Source organism: Perca flavescens, chromosome 13 (assembly GCF_004354835.1).
Source record: "Perca flavescens isolate YP-PL-M2 chromosome 13, PFLA_1.0, whole genome shotgun sequence".
Lineage (NCBI taxonomy): Eukaryota > Metazoa > Chordata > Actinopteri > Perciformes > Percidae > Perca > Perca flavescens.
The window spans coordinates 11,608,022-11,624,845 of NC_041343.1; the positions used below are offsets into that span (position 1 = coordinate 11,608,022).

The 16,824-nt window shown below is 39.8% G+C and overlaps 1 protein-coding gene across 1 annotated transcript in view; it reads left to right on the forward strand.

Annotated features, from left to right (window-relative positions):
• Nucleotides 1-16,824, forward strand: part of LOC114566562 (roundabout homolog 2) — an 87,728-nt gene that overhangs the window by 43,602 nt on the left and 27,302 nt on the right. The window contains exons 3-7 of the mRNA XM_028595115.1: nucleotides 9,817-9,974; nucleotides 10,133-10,253; nucleotides 10,391-10,529; nucleotides 13,524-13,660; nucleotides 16,434-16,558. Coding sequence (XP_028450916.1) covers nucleotides 9,817-9,974; nucleotides 10,133-10,253; nucleotides 10,391-10,529; nucleotides 13,524-13,660; nucleotides 16,434-16,558 — 680 coding nt within the window. The remainder of the gene's footprint in view (nucleotides 1-9,816; nucleotides 9,975-10,132; nucleotides 10,254-10,390; nucleotides 10,530-13,523; nucleotides 13,661-16,433; nucleotides 16,559-16,824) is intronic.

Below are 16,824 nucleotides of genomic sequence, written 5' to 3' on the forward strand. Positions count from 1 at the left end.
CTTGTTTGCTGCCATTACATAGTTTGTCCACCATAGAGAATATAGGGTTGGGCGATATGTGAACATTTTCCAACCAGCCACCTTAAGCCCAACAACCTTCAATTGCCAATATACTGAGGCAGGTGTGTGACACCTATTTTCCTTAATAAACAGAAAAATACAACCGGACACCTTTTGAATTCAAGCTTTTCTCTTTCGGTCTCATCGAACAGAGACTAGCTTAACTGCTTTAATTCATCGGAAAACACCCCGTTTTCTTTGCTGTTGCCTGCTGAGCTGTGACACTCACTTTTTCTTTGGAGGCAGGCCATTAAATTAGCAAAATTTAATGACAAAAAACAACCTGTGATGTACTCAGCCAATTGACGATAGCCTATAGTCGTTTATTTTTAAACGGTGAAATGTCCAACTCCGTTCATAATTTTGTTGTACAATGTTGTGCAAGGTCAAGATCTTTGTTCATGTAAATATATATGTATATATATATATATATATATATATATATATATATATATATATATATAATTTTATTTCTCAAATATCGAAATCAGTGTCCTTAAAAATCTAGTATTAATCCGATTTTATTTTGACCCTTCCTGATATCAGTCTATGTCAGTCCTGTGTGTAACATGGTGGATGGGTCTGGGGGGTGAGGAATTATGTATTATGTGCCTATGAATGGCGTCACCTCCAGGTCACATGATCCTTGTGTACTACACTCATATTTGATCATTCCAGTTAATTTTCTCATTTTGAGATCAAAGGTCAAATCAGTGCAAACAAAGAATACCATATATTATCAGTTGATGTGGTAGCATGACATTACCATATTAATTAGTTTTCTTTTGTGCCGAATGCCAGCAGTAGTGGGGGTGCAGTGCCCTGCTTCATAGCTCCAAGCATTTATTCAAATGCATTCACACATATCTATATACTATCCAAACATGCACATATTGTGGCCCATCTGTATCCATGCAAAGAAGGATATAACCAGAATGTTGTGCTAAAGATTAGTACCACCATCTTTGTTGGCCATCATGAGATGTGTTTGATCATGCAGGATGGTGCAGACGCACAGATTGTCACTGACGGTTTTTGCTTTCTCTAACATCAACAAGTCAAGGCAATACAAAAATATTATAGAGCCTATGGAGAATTATAGGGAAGGTGTAGAAAAGAAAATTAAGTTTTATTTAAACCTTTAAAGGTCTGCGCGAGAATGCATTTAGCTTTTTTTATCCAGTTCATTCCATTGTAATGATGATGATGAGGATGATGACTGAAACACAGCAGCGTGCATAATTTCAGTTAGAGAAGAGGAGTGCATGTAAGAAGTCTTCCTCTCTCTGGGTGGCCGCTGCTTTAGTGAAACAAGGCGGATAAAAGGCTAGATTCTGATCCCTGACTCATTTTCCAGCTCATGTTGTACATATTCGCAATATTGCTGTAAGGGTCTATGATATCCATGGTCTTTGAGGAGAAATAATGTGATCGTCTTTTTCTATATTTTGTTTTCTCCCATTTTTTTTTTCTCTTTTTTTACTCTTTATATACAAACATGCATCCAATAAGAGCCAGAGCAGTGTCCAGGTTTATAAACACGGGTCATATGTGCCTCCCAGCTCAATCAGATTTGGGAAAAGTTTCTTTAAATACTTAAGAAGATAGTACAATTACAAATAATGAGGATTTCATCATCCTTTAATGCAAAATCATGAACTAAGGTCATGTAGAAATGTTTGCATAATTCCCTGCACACAGATGTGTGTCTGGATTTACAGTTGTAAGTAGATGAAATATTCGGGGGAGCAGGCAAATTTACAAAGGTTAGTCTGAGAGATAGAGGAATGTGTTCCAGTGAAGAAATGCATGGCGACAGGAGTAATTAATTATAGATGTGGAAATGTGGTCTGAGGGAATGCTGTTACTGTAACTAGAGGCATGGCAAGTGAGAGATGAGAGAATGGAGATGTGGTGGAAGGGGGGAGAATCCTCCTCCTATACCATCCACAATTTCAATTTACATTACATGACAGGAGAATGGAGGTTAATTAAACATGACAATGGTAGGGTGTTTATTGTTAACCCTTCATGGTGGTTGACTGGCTCCTAACTCAAAGGCCAAAGAATGCATAACAAGTGTGAATTCACATTCACGTATCTAATAAAAAGAGAGGTTATAAGTTAAGATATGCATAAAATGGGTCCTGTGGTTGTATGTGGTATGAATTTGGGTGAAAAGGAACAAAGTAAAAGCCATTTCTATGTTTATGATCCAAGATAATGAGAATAATTCTAAAGGAAACAGCGGGGGAAACAGCATTCCACACTAAATTGCATCTAAAATTCTGCTAAATTTTGTGTTGCCAGAGGCGTGCCCACTTTTCACTGTGCATCTATTTCCAACCTTCATATTGACGCTAATTGGACTCGACACTAATGATGCCAAAAAAGCAAAGTGAAGCAGTGCTAGGTTTTCTAAGTGCCTGCTTAGAATTTTGGAGACTGCTGACATCGGTTACCATGGAACTCCTGATCTCATGCTGCCTTGGATATTAGATTTTATGTCGGCTTTTAAAAGTGGAAATGAACTTGGGTCATATTTGGTCCATATGCGGTAGCAATCGTTGATAAATATGTTTGAATAACATAAGAGACATTTTTACCCATGTACACTCTCAAGCAGTGGCCAATAATACAAACTAGAGTTGGTAATTGCACAACAACCAATGAGTTTCTATAATGAGACTTAAATCCCTGTAGGATTCAATTTACCCCTTAAAAACAATATTGATTTACCCATGGTGCCTTTGTGTTTTTCCCCATAAGAATATTGTCTGAACACCCTAAATACATGCCAACAATTGAAATGTTGTCTACATGCTGGGTACCATATTCTTTCTGTGAAAATGGGCCTTGGCTTACTCATGTTGTGTTGGGTTGTTGGAAAGGCAGGATTATAATAGGTAATGTACATCTGTGCTGGGCTCGTAGCCTCCGGGGACACTGTGTAAACGCTCCCCATCTCCCCGCTGATCGCAGTCCTGACTGATTGCTGATGACTGTTTTAGGACACAGACATGTTAAGTTGTTTATTTATTCAAAAAATCCCCACTGTAAATAGCCCTATCCACTCCCCCTCTCTTCCCCAGCAGTGTGTCGGCATATCTGTCTTTATTTCTGTGTCTTTCTCTTGAGCAGCGATGATATGTTGTGGTCATCAGCAAAGTTTGTGCAATAAGAACAGGGCAGCTGTTTCTTTTGTTTATGCAAGTGTGTGTGTGTATGTGTGTGTGTGTGTGTGTGTGTGTGTGTGTGTGTGTGTGTGTGTGTGTGTGTTTTTGTGTATGTGTGCGCGGTTTATGCATGTGACAGATATGGGACATCCTTGGCTGCCGTTGAGAAAGTGACACACCCCTACAGGCTATCGTGTCCAAAAGAAATCTTCAGCAAACTCCAAACCACAATTTAGCGGACCACTGTCATAAGGAATCACTTAGCTGTTGTAATGCATTTTCGGACAGTGGATCACTAACTGTAAAAAGCTTAACTGCAGTAGTATGGTTAGTTTAGCGTCAAAATATATTAGGCTCAGGCACATTGCATGTTTATAAAATAATACTACCTTGTTGCTGTTTAAACCTGCTATGTGGCAAGCTTTGTCCACACGCAGCACATCTCTTCTTCAATGCATCTGTGATTCCTGAATAGAAATATAGCCATCTGTTACACACAACTCGCAAGGTGTTTGTGTCTTCGTCTTTCCTCATATAGAATTCTCTTTCTTTTTTTCTTCTACAGTGTTGCTTCACAGTGCTACCACAACCATTTTCTTTTGGGTGGGGTTATATATTCCCCTGCCAGAACAGCAGCCTGCTTACTCAGGCACACACACTCAAAGACACACACATGCACGCACAAGCAAACAAGCAAACAAGCAGATCGCTACGAAATAAACAAAATGCTGCACGAGTTAATTGGGTTGTAAGTTTGTCAGGATCACCATCTGTCTGTCACACCTTGTTTATTTACCATTTTGTATTATGAAGAGAATATATGTCTTTTTCAATTCATTAATGCTATGAACTGACTCAATCCGTGCTGAACATGATTAGAAAATGCAGCACCTTAATCACATCAATGCATAAACATTCATGGATGCACAGGGGAAAATGATTAATTGTCTAATTTTGTATTTTGGTTACATTTACACTTAAGGTTATTCTTGTGACAAATCTACATTTTAAATGAAATTGAATATCACTGAACCCGAAATAGTCACACTTGAGCCACTTGCTAATGCAAATTAATTGAATTAAAACAAGACTAAGAGTCTACAGCTCTCAGGCACAATGACGCTTAGAGCCAAATGCTAACACACTTATTTTATCGTATTAGCATGCTAACATTTGCTTCAAGTATCACTAAATGAAGAACGCAGCTAAGGATGACGGGAATTGACTGTAGATTGAATGTAGTATTAGTCACATTAAAATGTTGACCAGATGATGGTGTTAAAGGAAAGATCTGTGGATCACCACAGTTATTACAATTCATCCTGAGGAGGATATGAATGTGTGTACCAAATGTCATTATAATCCATCCAATAGTTGTCAAGACATGTCACTAAAATAATTCAACCTCATGGTCATAATAGAGTAAAGGTCAGGGGCTCACCAAAGTCAGCAGGATTGCCCCTCTCGGCGGAATAGTTGAATAGTTGTAGAGATATTCAGTCTGAACTAAAGTGATGGACCAACTGACAGACTGATATTGACACCCCTAGAGCCATGCGACTAGCTTGGCTTAAAACAAAAATGTTGTGGGTGACAGGGACTAAAGGAGAGGTAGAAGGCCCGTCGTGACCATCACTAGTCATGTTGCAATCAATGCATTTGTATTGCGCATTTTTAAGTATCGCATTAGAAAATGTTGATGGAAATGGCAAAATTTGCAAAAACGTTTTTACACTCACTTGAGGTGGTTTTTGCCTTTTTCGAAAAAAGAGTTAATGTGCAAAATGGGAGATGGAAACAGCTTTGCTGAATAAGTTGTGACGTAGCGAACATGTAACTCACATAACTCACAGGACTCGGATGAGGGAAGCATCGGGATATGGGTCCCATCCAATGTGGTGTAAACTTGTGGCACAAGGTGCGTAGTGCAGTTGCGGTGCACTATTGCCTGTGCCTCAGCCACGTCGGGTAAACTGACAAATTGGTTCAACAGCTTGAATAGTATGGCCCGGCACACCACGTATACACAGCGGTGAATGGTTGTTTTGCTGACACCAAATGTCTCTGCCACAACCCTGTATTCTGCACAGTTGTCCAACTTGTACAATGCTACCTCTCTCCATTTAGCCAAAGAACTCTTTGATTTAGCAAGCCAGTTTGCAATCTACAACCATGTGTAACGTCAACTTGTGACTAAACTACTCCTTGCGTAGTCTAGTTTATTCGCTCTAAACCAGTTGATGGAAACGCTTCTAATTCGCATTTTCTTTTTTGCGACATTTTAAAAGTTTGCTTAAAATTCGCTTGACAATTAGATGGAAACATGACTACTGTCTGTCCCGGATTCCATGGCATTTCATTACACTCTGGGCCAAAGTGTTGGAACCACAGAACAACTGGCAGGCACACCAACATTGCCTTCCCTCAGCCATGACAGGGTGACTAAAATGCAAACATAACAAAGAATTGTTACTTCCTTTTCTTTACTCAGCAACTTTGTGTTGCATCCTTGAAGAGAGACACTGCAGTAAATGTATGCAGGCTTAATGGATACACGAGACATTAACACGAGACAGGATAATAAATGTGTTGTCTGATAAATGCACTGCGATGTTTTGAAACATCACCCCACTGAATAGGACTAAACAGGCTGCTCTAAATCCATGTATTTGTTACCAAATGGAGTTGATATTCTACATTTGAATGATTTGGGGAGCTTTTGCGCTGAACAACATGCATCAAGATCTCAAGTGGGATCTTCATGTATCTGCTGGTGACATGGTGAAATGAAATTCAGTTGTGGAGTGCTGCTGTAGCTAAAGAGGATCTCAAGAAATCAGGATGCCAAGATGGAATATCTAAAAATTTAAACGAAAACACAACCCCCGCTCTCTCCTATTAATCATATAATGAGTCCCTGCATAGTTATTTGTATTCAGATACTTCCACCTTGTCACATTATTTTACCACCCATTGTGCCATGAAATGAAGCCCATTTACAAATCATTGTCCTTCTGATTTGATAAATGAAACTGGTGAACGAGTGAGCCCCCTGAATGGCTTGTTTGAATAATTGAGAAGTACTCAATCAGACAACATTAGGCAGTGGTGCAGGCCCCACCATCTGAAATAATTACCACCCAACAATGGACTACACATAGGTGCTGCCTCCACAGGGGCTCCACATTGATTAGATTAGAACAACACCACCACCCCCACCCCAAATGCCTGATGAACACCACCTACAGAAACCTGCAGAGGCCTATCACTGAGAACAGGAAAGGAAAGGGGGACACCCACAGCAGTGTTGGTGGTGTGGGATAGCTGTCATTGCAATGGGGTAATGCATACTGTCGGGGTTAAATAAATTACATAGTCACAACCCACAGTATTTACGTATTTGGACAAGACCCCACCCCCATACCCTTTCAAATGCGCAGTAGCATACTACCAAGAGATTGTATACAATTAGTGAGTCACTTCCAATTTATTTAGACATGATTCATTATGTAAACCATCAATCATAAAACAAATGAAAACCCTATTTTTTTTTGTAATTTTGGGGTGATGTGCAAATTGGAAATATCCCTGAAATTGAAACAATAAGTAAAAATGTAGGGACCTTTAAATAGATATGATTGCACCCGACCCTAGACCAACATCAATCACTTTTAAGCTCTCTCTGACGCTCGCGCGCTTTGATGCACTCTCTCTTTCTGATGCACGCTCTCTGATGCGCGCTGTCTCTGCTACACACGCAAACACACACGTCACACGCTACTAAGATGGGCACAATGAGGAGAGAAGCTAAAATAAGCCCGAGTCCGACCCGAGCCCAATCTGTAAAAAAAAGAAAAATGGCCCGAGCCCGGCCCAAATGGGCTTAGCAGGTCTCTACATACCATTATTTGTCTCTTTTGTTGGCATAGGGTTTTTAGATTTGTGTGACTGTACATGAACTCTATTGTTCAGTTAAACTGCCAGCACCATATGATGCAATACCCATTCTCTGCCTTACTTTTGTGTAATTAGGTTTTTACTTGTCTTGAATTATCCAGTTTTTCCTGTGTGTGTCTGGGTGTCACAGTCTCTTGAGACAAGCTTTGCTGTTACAGAAGCATCTTTTATGTGACAACACAGGAGCAGGAATGTAGTTGTGTACGGAATGGGTCACTAAGCGCACCTTACCATGTTACAGCGAGTCGGGCATATGTTTGTGCCAAAGTAGTGTCTGCAACTGAGACTCATTTACTCCTGCACGGACTGGATGTGATTGACAGCTGGGCCGAAGGGCCCTTGGCTTCTTCCTTATTTATTTAGTTTTTCCACTAGAGGTGTCCTCTGGGACTTGGAACTCATGCTACCTATCATCAGAACAGCTTATGTCCGTAATAAGGAAGAAAAGCAAACGCAACACTGCTTCACAAATGCTTATTTTGTTTTAGTTATGCGCCATGCTCTTAATTTACACGAGACATTTGTTGAAAAACAGTCAAAGCACTGACTGACTAAGTTGGATAATCAAAAATAGAAAATTGCCTAGATATTTACGTAACTGATATTATCTGCATCTAGTAAGTCTGAATTACAATTAGTCACTATTTTTCCATTAGTCGTTTATTATATCTGAAATACGAAATGACACTTAGCAGCCAATATTTATTCACATGCTGGTAATTCTTTGACAAAAATAATATTTAAATTCTTTATTTCGACATTCCTTCTTCTTTTTTTAAACAGTTTATTTTAACTGTTGTCACACAAGGCCCTTCATTATTCAAAATTGGCTTACATTAAGGCTTTTCATAAAAACAACATGTCATAAGGTATTAATGCAAAGCGGGCACAACTCATCGCAGGATCCGAATCGCGATCTCTATTTTTAACCATAATTCCAGTGATGGCTTACAGTACAGTCCTTCCTGTAGCTACTTAAAGCAGTAGCTTTTGAATTGATGTTTGGGATAACAGTTGTGACAGAATTAGGAAGTGTTGAAGCTGTAACCTTTTAACTTAGTAGCAGCTAGCTCATACATCTGTTCAAAATGCATGAGCACAGCTTTTACAGGCATTGCTTGACAATTCTTGATGTCCTCGCTCCTTTGAACACACAAACTCAAGTACAGACATCCCTGCCATAGAAAAATTAAATGCTTGTCCAACAGTGGAATATTGCAGAAATAACTGCTCATAAATGGAATTCTAATGAACTAAAGGTGTGTATGTTCAAGATAAAAAAAGCAATTTTTGGCATATTTCACCAACTGTATTTCAAGTAACTGTCATTATTCCAGGCTCTTTTTTTGTATTATAGAGTTGTTGCCCCTCTTTTAGCTACTGTATTGATTCCTCTACAGAAAAGTATGGTGGACTTTAAGTATTTTTTTAAAGAAACAGTATAACCCTCTAACAGGAACATCTCAGTAACATTTGCTGTTGTTTATGAGATATTTTGAAACCATTTCAACTCTGGTCCTAAATGAGACCTTGCACCTGTTCCCTAGCTATTTCATAAAGCCTCATAAAGGAGTAATTCAGTCAATATCCCTGGCCACTGGGGCTGTCGTACATACAGTGGTGCAGCATCTTTTCAAGTAACCAAGGTCTGACCCTGTACCTGATACAAAGTACAGGCCCATCTTCAAAGTGCTGTTTTCATCCAAGGTTTCAGAAAAAAGTCTCAGCCCAACTGGGATATTATAGCCCAAAGTGCAGATTGTATTGATTATTGTATTGCATTTGTATATTGCCAATTCTCTGGGAAATTTCCAGGTTCCCAGAGGATGCGTTTTAATGATTTGATGACCCTCTGACTTTCCTTCTAGCACAATCATCAAGCCAGTAGTTGTATACTTTATTACTTATAGTCTTCTCGGCTCATTCATACTCCCCAGAGGATGAACCTGTTCCATTATGGACTCTATAAAGTTTCTTCTAGCACAAGCTTTAGGGCAAATTGTCCACCTGCCTGCACCAACATTTGCATTGCTGCAACCCACAACGAGAGGTTTTACAAAAAATGTATATAACTTAATAGCAGCATCAGTTGGTTATTTGTTCTACACTTTCCCTACGTGGGATGTAAGGAGATTTGTGTTAGGATTCCGCTATAGGGCTATAGAAATTGTGTTGTTTGAAATTTTAATGCATCATCTTTGACTTATTGTTCTAGACCTCCTTTTTTGTTTTTACTTTCCTTTTATGTTTCTTGCTCTTTTGCTAGATGTGTTTTCCATGTATAGTGTACTGTTAATCCTACCTGGCTTTACAGTACAAGCTCTTACATTAAGCTACTGAAATCAAAGAAGAGTCCATGATTATACCCCTTAGGGGGACAGCTGTATTATTAAAGACAGAGAGATTGCTGAGGGTCCTGTGAGGCAGTCTATTTGATAGATTTATCTTTGGACTCTCACATTAGAAAAAGGGTGGTAGAGGTCAGTAAGCCCACAACAGCTCAGTCTCAGAGCGACTTTCTGGTTCACATAATGGAATCTGATGAAACTTCAAACTAATCTACTAAATGAGCCACTGCTACAGTTGGAGTAACAATCCCGGCTCCCTTTACTTTGTCTCGTAGTGTTACGCGACGACTTCAGGCAGAACCCACAGGATGTGGTGGTGGCGGTCGGTGAGACTGCCAGTCTCGAGTGTCAGCCTCCACGCGGGCATCCTGAACCCACCACCTTCTGGAGGAAAGATAAAGCTCGTCTTGACCTCAAAGATGACAGGATCACGGTGGGTTACTCCCCAGGGAGCACTCTTCTGACTTTTACATGACCCTTATACTCTGAATCACACACTCAGTGATATACCTGTTCATATTCACCTGGAGCTGTTACAATGGTAAACACTTCGAATGATTCATTGTAATTACATGCATTTGTTTTTGTCAGGTTCGTGGAGGAAAGCTAACCATCTCAAACACCAAGAAGAGTGACATGGGGATATACGTGTGTGTGGCGGCCAACATGGTTGGGGAGAGAGAGAGTGAAAAAGCTCAGTTCTCAGTGTTTGGTAAGTTCTGACATGCACTTTTTGCCTGGCTCAAAAAGGAATAAAGCATGACTTCACTGCACACTAGCACATACAATATTCACCACTCTTTCAAAAGTATAATTAGCATCCGTGTTATGTGTGTTGCCCACATCCAGAGAGACCAGTGTTTGTGCAACGGCCTGTGAACCAGGTGGTCTTAGTTGACGAGGCTGTAGAGTTCAGGTGTCAGGTTCATGGCGACCCACCTCCTACACTGCGCTGGAAAAAGGAGGACGTGGACATTCCCCGCGGCAGGTGAGGGATGCGTGTGAATCTGTGTTGTGCATATGTCTGTGGATGCTTGCGTGTTGGTGTGTGTGTATATTTATACAATAAAAGTCAAAAATCAACATATTACGCATGCAAGACTTTCATCAGTGTGGCAAAACTAATTTATTAGCTGCAGAGAATCTCATTATTTGCTGTTTGAACTACTACGCTAACAACAGATGAAAGTCTAGCCATTGTTTGCTTTTGACTAATTTTCCCTTTCAAGTACCACTACACTTTATGTGTGTGTACATAAGACACTAAAATATTCAGAGATTGACACAGCAAAAGCATATTGTTGCTATCGGGTGAAAGCCTTGTATGTCCTAAACCGTTGTTTTTCTGGAAATAAACAAAGACTAATTTAAAAACACTTTATTGAGCTATTTAACTCAGAGGGAATCGCCTCATAGATATTTAAATGTTTGTAAAACACACAGACAAACATAAAGGGTGACCAATTATAGCATTGATTTCTGGTAAAAAAAAAGACTAAATATGAAGATACAAGATTTTTGCCTGACAGTGACGATATATAAAGTGATCCAATGTAGCCCTACAAGGAATAGTACCTAAATGAAGATTATAATCTCCAGTCAGTCTGAAAGGTGTTGATTTATTTCTGTGGTTGTTTCTTTGGTAGTTTGTGATGCTGTTGTATGTATTGCATCATATTCGAAGGTGTTCCTGTGGTTTGGTTCATCCTTGTGTACTCACATCATAAGCACATGTTAATTGCCTTGCAATCCCATTAGGGCACTTGTTTTTAAGTCATTATCGGCCTGTCATGTGGGCTTTAACAGTTACTGCTCAGCGCTTTATACTTTTAATTACAGTATGTCTCATTATGCAATCTGGCCATCTATCAAAGCTTTTTAGTTCTGTCGTTAGGTCTGAGTATACAGTAGGTTTAAGACTTATTTTATTCCTTTTAATAATATAAAACTATTAACAATACATTTCAAACATTGGCATTATTTTAGAGCCAAAAATGGATAACAAAATGTGATTTCAGCTGGACCTTAAATGTTTTTACAACTAAATTGAGCAATTTCTCCAATTTATGTAATAAATAGCAGTTTGTAACAAACAATTTTATTTAACCACAAAACACAGGCTGGCACTCTTTCTGAACTTGTTGACTATTTTCATGGCAATTTCAGATACATCATTAGAAATTACAGCAACCTGTGTCATTCACAAGCTTATGTAAACTGCTTATGGATTGATGCATGTAAATCCTATAACGTTTCAAATAACCTGGGTAAACCTGGATAAACCTTGTCTAATTGTGAGAAACCTGATTAAGATGCATAACTTAATTTCATATTAAATCAGACTTGGTACAGTACTGGGTATTGTAGCAATGCATTTCCATATAGCTTATAATCTGTTTGACTTGTTATCTATTACGCTGAACCGTTCTCTTGCTTTTGATTGAAAAAAAAACTCATTATGTATATATAATGAACTGTGTAATTATGTATATATAATGCACTTATATGTTTTGGGATATGTATTCAATTACTACTGGAATTGCTATCATGTAAATCAAGCATCAAGTAAATCAAACACAAGAGTACCAACTAATCAGATACAATTGAGTAAATATGGAGCCTGTGATACTCAAAACCTTGTGCAGCAACTTTGTTTAATTGATTATTTAGCTTTTAAAAGAACTACTAAAGAAATACAATCCCCTATGGAAAGAGAAACAGTTTAACTAACACCTGTTACAAGCCATTGCTGCTGTATGAAAAAGGAATGGTACCCTCTCTGGTGTGTCAGAATAAATTGTGAGGTAGACTAACTGCCTATGTCTCTGTCTGGCAGTCTGTCTGCCCACCTGTGTTGTGCCCTCTACCTCAGTACCCCTTGATTCTAGAAACATGTCCTACTTTCAGACCTGCCTACCTCGCCTCACTTCCCTCCTTCCACTTCTTTCGTAAACCCGTCAGCCTCCTGGGAAGGCTGTATCTGGGTCAGAGATGTGCTGTGAATGGAGTCCTCAGCAGACTCTGGACAGACCCCTCAACCCCCAATGATATTCTGCCCACACCCTTTGGAACATCTACTTCAAATGTGACTTTTTCTCACCCTTTGTGCCATTTCTCTGCCTGACTTGCCTCTTGTCTCTGAATCAGTATGGCTGGCTAGACAATTTCACAGGATCTCTCACGCCAAAAGGGACCCTAGAGAGGGAGAGCCCGGCTCCTTGCTCTTCTACTCGTTCTGTCTGTAGCCCCTCTGAGGTGCTTATCTAAACTTTGCTAGCTGAGATGTTTCGCTGCACTCTAACTGCACCACTGCTGCCTTGCAGTATGCTGCACTGGCGGATGCACACTGGTGCAAGGAACATATCTATGAATTAGTCATTTCTTACTGCTTGGCTCATTCATCAAATTCACTTTGTCAGACTGTGCCACTCCCTTACTCTCAGACTGTTTGTCTTTCCCTCTGTCTCTGCTTCTTCTCTTTTGCTTGCTCTCTCTCAGACACACACACACACACACACACACACACACACACACACACACACACACACACACACACAGACATATTGTAAAGCATATACTGCACAGCCCACACCACAGTGGGTGGCTCGTCTTTATAAATATTGAAATAGTGGAACAGTCAGGGTTCCAGCTGAAAGCACCTTTCATTTTGCCGTGCCTTCATCTCAGCATAATTGCTCCCCTTTTTCTGATACTGTGGCAGAGTGTGTGCAGCAGGGAGTCTTAATTGTCTTAGAAAGTCTGTCTTTATTCTATCAAAAATGACACAACCTTCGTAAAAGCTTCCATCGAGAAACATCACACACGTTTACGCAACCTTGATTCAATTCGGTGTTTGTCGATTGTATTTACTTCATTAAAATGAAGATTTCTGATGTGCATAATTGTTATTGATCTTCCCGTTTCATGAAATCAACCTGTGATGCCACTTGACTCGATGTCACTGTTCTTCTCTGTCTGCCAGGTATGACATAAGATATGAAAAAGAGGACTTCCTGCTGAGGATAAAGAAAGCATCAGTCAGTGACCAGGGAACCTTCACCTGCCTAGCAGAGAACCGCGTGGGTAAACTGGAGGCCTCTGCCTACCTAACTATCAGAGGTGGGTAACTGCTTGTGGACTCACTCGTAGCAAACTCATAACCCGTCCCTGATATTTTTTGTGTCTCCCAAAGCAGGCCACAGGACAATCAGTCCTTTATTGCCCACTTTACGAGCGTTATTGGCCCCCTGCTGAAATGCTGGGCCTGGCCTCAGCTTTTCTTTCATATAATAGTTGATTGCTCCAGATCTCCAGCCAGGCTCCAGATGTGAACAATCTAACCAACTTTAAGAGAACTGTTATGACTTCTCCTGGGGGGCTTATTCTCCATCCAGCCCACTCACTCCACATTTACACCATATCAATGTGAGGAAGCTTTTTCATACTAAAGGTTGATATTGTAACAATAAAAAACAATATATTTGCCAAATCAGAGGCCCTCTGCTTTCTGCTCTTTACATTGTCGTTATAAATGGAGAGCACGACAACATTGTTCATACAATTTGAGATTAGTAACACTTGGCTCAAAACCAACCCATAACATTTTCTTAACACCTCGATAAGTACATCATACATCTTCATACATACTGTACATCACATGAATCATAACATAAACTTGTCATTCCTTCTTTATTACTTTATACTTTATATATTGGATTCGTATTCTTGTTCCTGTTACTCATGCATGAATTGTTTTATATCCTGAAATGATGTCCTGACCGCATCTTAAGATTGATTTTGGAGCTAAACAAGACATATTTTGAGTGACATATCCCTTATGTTAAGCCAGATTTGTGTTTAAATATAATATGACATGTATAGTGAGTTGACACAGACCACTAATACAAAAGCTGCACTAAGGCAGTAAACACCTGACTGGACATTTTCAGAAAGGAAAGGAAATTATCAATGATAACGGAGAGAAAAAAAAACACCTTAAAGGGATACTTTGGCTTTTTTGAAGCGGGGTGGTATGAGGTACTTACCGATAGTCAGTGTATAACCTACAGTAGAGGATGGTTAGCATGCCCCTAGTTTGGAGAAACAGACAGGAGTATCAAGATAGCAGCTAAGCTAGTACTGGTGTGGATGGGGCCATCAGCTATGTATTTTAGCCAATTTAAAAGTCCCACACCTGAAAAAAACAATTTCAGTTTAAGTGTACACTATATTTAGAATATTTCCACCGCTTTACCTTGACGTCAGACAGCCCTTCCTTCAGTTTCTACAGACGTTTTCCCTCTCTCTCTTTCAGCGGTTCAGTCTCCCTCTGCAAAAGTTCTTCTTCTGTATATTCCGGTTACAGTATTCTCGTCTCCACAGTGAACGGCATTTCCTCGCCGCTGTCTTAATCACTCGTTTTGATTATTTTCTTGCATTTGTTGTCTCTTCCAAAAGAGAGAGTCTGACACAAACAGCTGATCTACGGCGTGAGGAATTGGGGAGTTCTACAGTTGAGGAAATGTAGTGCCATAGGAAAGGGCTGTCTGACAGTAGAGCGGTGAAAATATTGTAAATACAGTGTACATTTACACTGATATAGATTTTCTTAGGTGGGACTTTGTTTTGTCTGCTGGCCCCGTGCATTGCCTACAGTACATTGCTTAGCTTCTGTGCCAGTCCTGTTTACTTTTTCAAACTGGGGTGTGCCGACTGCCACCTACTGAAGGTAATACACTGACTATGGATAAGTACCTCATACAACCCCGCTTCAAAATATCCCAACTATCTCTTTAACTGAATGTTTTAATTGGTTTATTCATGTTATATATCCACTAGCTGTTTGGGATATGCTTGTAATTACTTTCACTGATTAAAGTTCTTATTGGGCTGATGTTGAGATGTGATAGGTGTGACAAAAGAAATACATGACTGTCAGCCAGATGTCAATGATTTGATTTTTTAAATATTATAATATAATATTATAATCTGCTATTTAATCAATTTAATTTAATCTAGTCTAAGTCTGCCCTTGTTTCATTTACACGAAACACTTGATATACAAACAGATCTGTGTGAATGTGCTATTCTTCTGACAGAAGAATAACAGATAAATTGTTCAGCCAATGGTTTTTGGCAATGGGTACCCTTCCCCTCCTAACGTTGCCAAGGTGCCATTTCCTTGAGGCCCGTGCCATCACCTGCTTTTGGTGACTGAGCTCCAACCTCTTCCCCCTTGAACTTCATGGATGGAAACCCAACTCCATCTCATTCATTTCTGATTTTCATTCTTTTTTCTGTCCCTCTGTTCTACTCCTCTGCTTTCTTTCTCTCTGTGCTGTGTGTTAATCTCACCCACACCATTGTTGTGTCACCAGCTCGCCCCGTCGGTAAGTAAGAGCTGATCCCATTCGGCATGCGTTGCTCTCTTTCTGTTTTTGATCACACACATGTATGCATGGGCTGTTGTGGCATTCCACAAACACATTCATCAAACTAATATTGGACATGCATATATCTACATTGTTACTATCAACCCCTGACTTCCTCTGGCAGTTTGAATTTACCACCTCACTTCTTTCAAGGTGTCCAGATACAGTATGATTGACATGCCCTAGTTCAAAAACTCAAATTGAGGAGGACGTTAAGGCATCCTGCAAATTAGTCGATATCATTCATTCTGGTGTTCTGGCAGCTGGATGAATGGCCTGTGTGATTGGCATAGTCAAGAAATAGTTCTTAAAGTAATAGCCGAGAACTAATGCATGAACCTTTTAGCTTGCAGCTGGACCTTCAGTCCAAGCATTTGTCTTTTTCAACTAGTCCTGTCTATAATACGCACTGTGCAAATGTGTTGCTATTGTGTTATGGTTTATTCTACCTTTAACCTCAGAGGCACCCCAGTTTGTGGTGCGACCCCGTGACCAGATTGTGGCCCAAGGACGAACAGCTACCTTTCCTTGCGAGACCAGGGGCAAACCTCAGCCCACTGTCTTCTGGCAACGAGAGGGTAGCCAGGTAATGTACTTGGTTATATCTATCTATATGTATGTGTGCATGATGTGAAATTAATGATTTCTATTATAAGCCTACTTCGCTATACAGACATACATTGTGCAGCAGAATTCAGAGTAAAGTATCTAAAATTTAAAAACAATGGCCAAGGATCTGACTAAAAGGATCAAACCAGGGAACAGCAAAATGTGGTTCTGTTCCACATACAGATAATGAAGTGGTCATTTATCACTAATCTACACCAGTCTGACCGGCAAATTCACTTAGCA